The 5,364-nt window shown below is 44.4% G+C and overlaps 1 protein-coding gene across 1 annotated transcript; it reads right to left on the bottom strand.

The window, feature by feature from the left end:
* Positions 1-69: 69 nt before the first annotated feature.
* LOC106609179 (ADP-ribosylation factor-like protein 1) lies at positions 70-5,085 on the bottom strand. The gene is given in 7 exon segments (XM_014207669.2): positions 70-969; positions 1,242-1,321; positions 1,323-1,421; positions 1,612-1,723; positions 2,242-2,323; positions 2,542-2,679; positions 4,801-5,085. Coding segments are annotated over 7 exon segments (546 nt in total). The 5' UTR covers positions 4,805-5,085; the 3' UTR covers positions 70-938.
* Positions 5,086-5,364: the final 279 nt, after the last annotated feature.

Here is a 5,364-nt window from a genome sequence, read left to right as displayed (position 1 = left end):
TCAGTGGTCCTGTTGGATATTGCTTATCTTGGGTGGGATGAAAGTAATTTGACAACCAAGGTTTATATATTCAGTGTGAAATCAGTTTTACTGTGGGTTGTTTACACTGTACAAGCTCCTATAAATATGCAATAAAAGTTGTAGCATACAAATTAAGCAGTTAGTGTTCAACAACTGACACAATCTGATTAAAGTCTGAGCATTCCAATGAGAAGGGCTAAACTAACAACCTCAAACTTTAATTACACACCCAACAGAAGTTTTAGAAAAGGGAGAAAAAAAAAGACATGATTCAGCATGAGTAGTACAATACAAAAACAGCACCAGCTGCAGTAACATCGCCATAGGTCAGTCTGTCATCGCTCAGGTCCTCTTCCTTGAAGGGGCCAGTCAGTTCTTTACCACTGAGAATTGAGCCTGAGCCAACACCAACCCCCAAGCCCCTTTCCCTTGGGTGTTTATAGATCGGAAGGGTTCACCAAAAACGGCAGAAGCTCCACAACAGATACTTTTCATTATGTGTGAAGCCATCACCACATTACCTGGTCTGACCTACACCCATCTAGTTCCCTTCAGATCTGCAAACACCAGGGCTATGGGCTGGGGTGATAACATTATTTTGGGACCAGGTAGTATACTATATTGCAGCCTCTCTATCCCAGGCTGGAAGGCATGGTGAAGGCTTCAGGGCTGTTTTCAGCAGGGCGCAACGTTGTGGGACCTTCATATAGAAATGTGTTGTGTAGAACAAACACACGTGACACGTAGAGTAAGGAATCACGTCAGCTCTATTCATGACATTTTTATCTACAACGTTTGCGTACTGAACGTGCCCCTGGAAGGAGTGCAGTCACTGGTCCTCCTGAGCAGTCCAATCAGGAAATATTTTATACAGGAGGTCAGGAGTATTTACAGAGAACAAGAGGTGTGGGCTGTCTTTACTGCCTGCTCTTCAGGGCTTCCACCAGCCTATGGAGAGAGCAAACATTGAATAATATTACAACATGCAGATGACATGGTGTTGCGCAATGTCATCTGTGGGTTTATTGAGAAGGGGGGGGGGGGGGTGACACGAGGACAGGACACAACTATTCTACCTATTGATATGCAATGTGGTTGACAGCCTGTTCTAGACCATGAGAACTCTGAGGTTAAATGAAAGTATAATAAAATCGTTGTTGAAAAAAAATAAAATGGCATCTGCTACATGACTATAATGTCAACCAAAAGCAAACCCTCACCACTCCATGGCCTCGTCCAGGCCCGTGCCCTTGGTGGCGGAGGTCTTGAAGATCTGCCACTTCCGGTCTTTGAGGGCGGGGGAGGCCCAGGGAGTTGGCCACCTCAGCCGGGGTCATGGCCTGCTCCATGTCCTGCTTGTTAGCAAACACCACCAGGATGGCTTTCTTCAACTCCTCTTCCTGAAGAGACAAAACACACACACATGGAGAGAGATAGTCAGTCATATGGAGAAAATACATTGAGCATGACCATTTGCCCAAAGTTGCCCTCCAGAGTACCTCAAACAATGGTCATTATATACCTGCCTCACTCAAATGACACCTCCACTCTTATCAACGCAATGAATGCAGGCCTATCCACATGACCTACCTCCAGCATGGCAACAAGTTCAGACTTAGAGATGCCCATCCTGTCTCTGTCACTGCTGTCCACCACGTAGATGACAGCATCTGTGTTGGAGTAGTAACAACGCCAGTATGGCCTGGGAGAGAGAGATACAAGGGTTTGAAGGAGAGAGACCAAGGTTAGAGGGAGAGCGAAGGGCAGAGGCAAATAGGCCAAACCCTCTAAATTGTAAAGCGGTTTGGGACAATAATGTATGGAAAGTTGTGCTGTCTTGAGGAAGCTTCTGTCTACCTTTTAAATTCAACAATGTCTGTGTGTGTTTACACCACTACTACTACTCTCTATTGTCATCTATGCATAGTCGCTTTAATAACTACCTACATGTACATATTACCTCAACTAACCGGTGCCCCCCGCACATTGACTCTGTATCAGTACCCCCCTGTATATAGTCTCACTATTGTTATTTTACTGCTGCTCTGTAATTACTTGTTACTTTTAATCTCTTATCCATATTTTTTTTAACTGCCTCGTTGGTTAAGGGCTTGTAAGTCAGCATTTCACTGTAAGGTCTACACCTGTTGTATTCGGTGCATGTGACTAATACAATTTAATTTGATAAACAGGAAACACTTGTGATATTCATATAATTACCTAATACTCGTCTGTCCACCAAGATCCCACACCTGGAACTTCAGGTTTTTGTACGTAACCGTCTCCACGTTGAAGCCGATTGCTGTACAACACAATCAGCACAATGGCAGAGATTTAAAAACCTTGGCAAAGAAAGGAATGCACTTTAACCATCCCCCTCTTTGACGTCGTCGACAAACACGTGGGAAGACCAATTCAACTCACTGGGGAGCACACTAACAGTTGATTTTCCATGCATGCACCTGCGCAACAGATATTGCGTGAGCAGTGTTTCGAAGTAGAAAGAAAAGAGTTACGTACTTGGAATGGTGGTGACCACCTCTCCGACCTGCAGGCGGTACAGGATGGTAGTTTTACCGGCTCCGTCCAACCCCAGGATCAGGATCCTCATCTCTCTGGTGCCAAACAAGCCAGAGAAGAGACTGGAAAACCACCCACCTACAGCACATGGACATGAGATGGAGTTAGACAGACAATCAGGGGTAGTACAGACGTGAACTACCTTTAGCGCCTATCGATGAAGGCATCTTCTTCCCGGTTGACTTTTGTCAAGAGCCCTGACGCTTGCTCGAAGTGTTAACATGCGGTACGGTTTTGGAAAGTCACGCGCCTTTCTGGCCGTGTGGGAACACTAACCCTATACCGCCACGTTACAGCGCTTGTTTACGGAAGACAGACATAAGACAGAGGTGACCACCTGTGCTAACAATCAATCTAGCGCTCCGAAAACCTGAGTGGAAGTGTAACTGGGGTGGAAGTGTAGTTCGTCAACTCGAGGCACACACAGTAAGTATCTTTATTTAAAATATTATTTTAAGGGCCATATGTTTAGAAAAGCATTTAGGAAGCGATGATTGATGTTTCTAACACTGTCGGAATTGTAGATCACACGGCCAGCCGTGGGCGAAGCGAACCCGCTAAAAAAACATATGGAGAGAAGGGTTTTCTAGAGTGATCAACGGGACTGTGCCGAACAGTTGATAGACGTCATTGATGCTCCCCCAGTACCAGTCAAAAGTTTGGACACGCCTACTCATTCAAGGGTTTTTCTTTATTTTTGACGATTTCCTACATTGTAGAATAATGGTGAAGACATCGAAACCACGAAATAACACATATGGAATCATGTATTAACCAAAAAAAAAAAAGTGTTAAACAAATGAACATATTTTACATTTGAGATTCTACAAAGTAACCACCCTTTGCCTTGACAGCTCTGCACACTCTTCGCATTCTCTCAACCAGCTTCATGAGGTAGTCAGCGGAAGCGTGTGTGACGCGTCTTGGGGCTCAACCTGTGCTTTTCTCTCCGGAGCAGTGACCGCTCAAAGACGTGATCAGTGGGGTAGAGCTGAGTGTAGAGGTGGACCAAATGAAAAATAATACCCTGGCGTTTGAGACGCCGGCCGTTTGGTGAGACGCCGGCCGTTTGGTGAGACGTAGACCCGGAGGCAAAGGCGAGACTGAGAATACCCCGTCTGTCTTGTTGAGCTTTGACACAGAATTTATACCTGATAAGGTCAGGTTTGCTTTTCTGTGAGGGCCAGTGTTCTGAACCCGCTACGGTGCTTCAGGTGCCAAGGATTCAGACATGTTGCAGGAGTGAGTATAAGGGAGATCCCATGATGTGAGAGAAGTGCTGGAGGGCATAATCTGAGGGAGTGTACATTTGGGATGGAGAAAGCACTGCGTGTCAACTGTGGGAGCGCCCATGCAGCTGTGGATCCCAATTGCCCTGTGAGAGACAGGTTGAAATTGCCAGTGGGGCAGAAAGTTTCCTATGTTGAGGCAGTGAAGGGAGTAGATGATAGCCCTAGAGTGAGCAATTCGACTGGGATCGACTGGGAGGCTGGGGGTGGGGATAGTGTATAGGTGCTGGGTTAGATGGTGGTGCAATTTAAGATTTCCCCCTTCATCTTTTGTGGGGGAGTGAACAAAATGTGCAAACCAGCAGGGGTAAGCACACTAGCTAATGACTATATTAGCTAGCTAGTGTCGTTGGCTATTTCCTGTTCTGTCTGTTCTATAAAAGGTCCAGACCTATTGGTAGACGAAGTCACCATACTGGGAGGCTACACATGGTTACTATGACAAACATGCCGTGTCACATTCCTGCATTTTACCATTAAAAAGCTAGTCGAATAGATACTGATTAACGTTAGTCAACTAATTATTGGGCTATTTGACGCTGTAACGTTAGCTGGGCTACAAGTACTCAGCATGTTGCCACAGGGAGTTAGCAGTAAAGCTAACGTTAGCTAGAATGCTTGGCTAGACTCAGTATTTACGAATCACGACTACAATTAATGACTCAGACACCTTAGAGGGATTTAATAGCTTTATCAACTTAACAACTTTCGCTGTCCGCGAGACGACAATAATTATTACATGTATGCATGTTTGTTAGCTAACGTTTTCTATTTGTTACTTAGCAAGTGGCCCAGTTGCATGGTGCGTAGCAGGAGCTGGCAGAATAGCCTGCATTTCTACATAAAACACAACCGTGCGAATTCCCATTATAGTTCTCAAATAGATTAAAAATATATTTTAAAAACGTACCCATTTTGAAGACACTGAACCCTTGATCAACGACGTTGTAGATCTCGACACCGCACCGCTTCCGTAGCTGTTGGCATTCAGTGACGTGTCGCAGGAACACGTCATTAATGGTTAATCCGGGTTCGTTGTCCGCACATTCAACGTCAGACAAATATTTTGAAACGCTAAATAGTTCAAACACAGTCGCATAAAACGATAAATATGATTTGTTTTATAGAAAATTGTCCACTTAGTATTTAGTTGTGAGTTCCGATAGAAAAATACTATATTGGATGTGCGTTGATTCGGAACTGGAGACCTACAATGAGCTGTATTCAAGATGCCAACGTTTCAAATCGTTTTTCCTGTAGAAAGAGCTGCAAATAGCACGTATAATACTGTGGAATCTTGAACGCACTCCAAAAGAACGGAAGAATAATTTATGTACACTCGTATTATACCTAAGTGGATGTACATCATTGGATGGCCCTATGCAAAAGGAGCAGGCTATGATACACAAATTAGACAGCTTGTGTTTCAACGGAATCAATCAATTAACATTTGCAATTGTGAGTATGGATTTAT

This window comes from Salmo salar, chromosome ssa07 (genome assembly GCF_905237065.1).
Source record: "Salmo salar chromosome ssa07, Ssal_v3.1, whole genome shotgun sequence".
Taxonomy (NCBI): Eukaryota; Metazoa; Chordata; class Actinopteri; order Salmoniformes; family Salmonidae; genus Salmo; species Salmo salar.
This window is presented reverse-complemented; position numbering and strand designations above follow the sequence as displayed.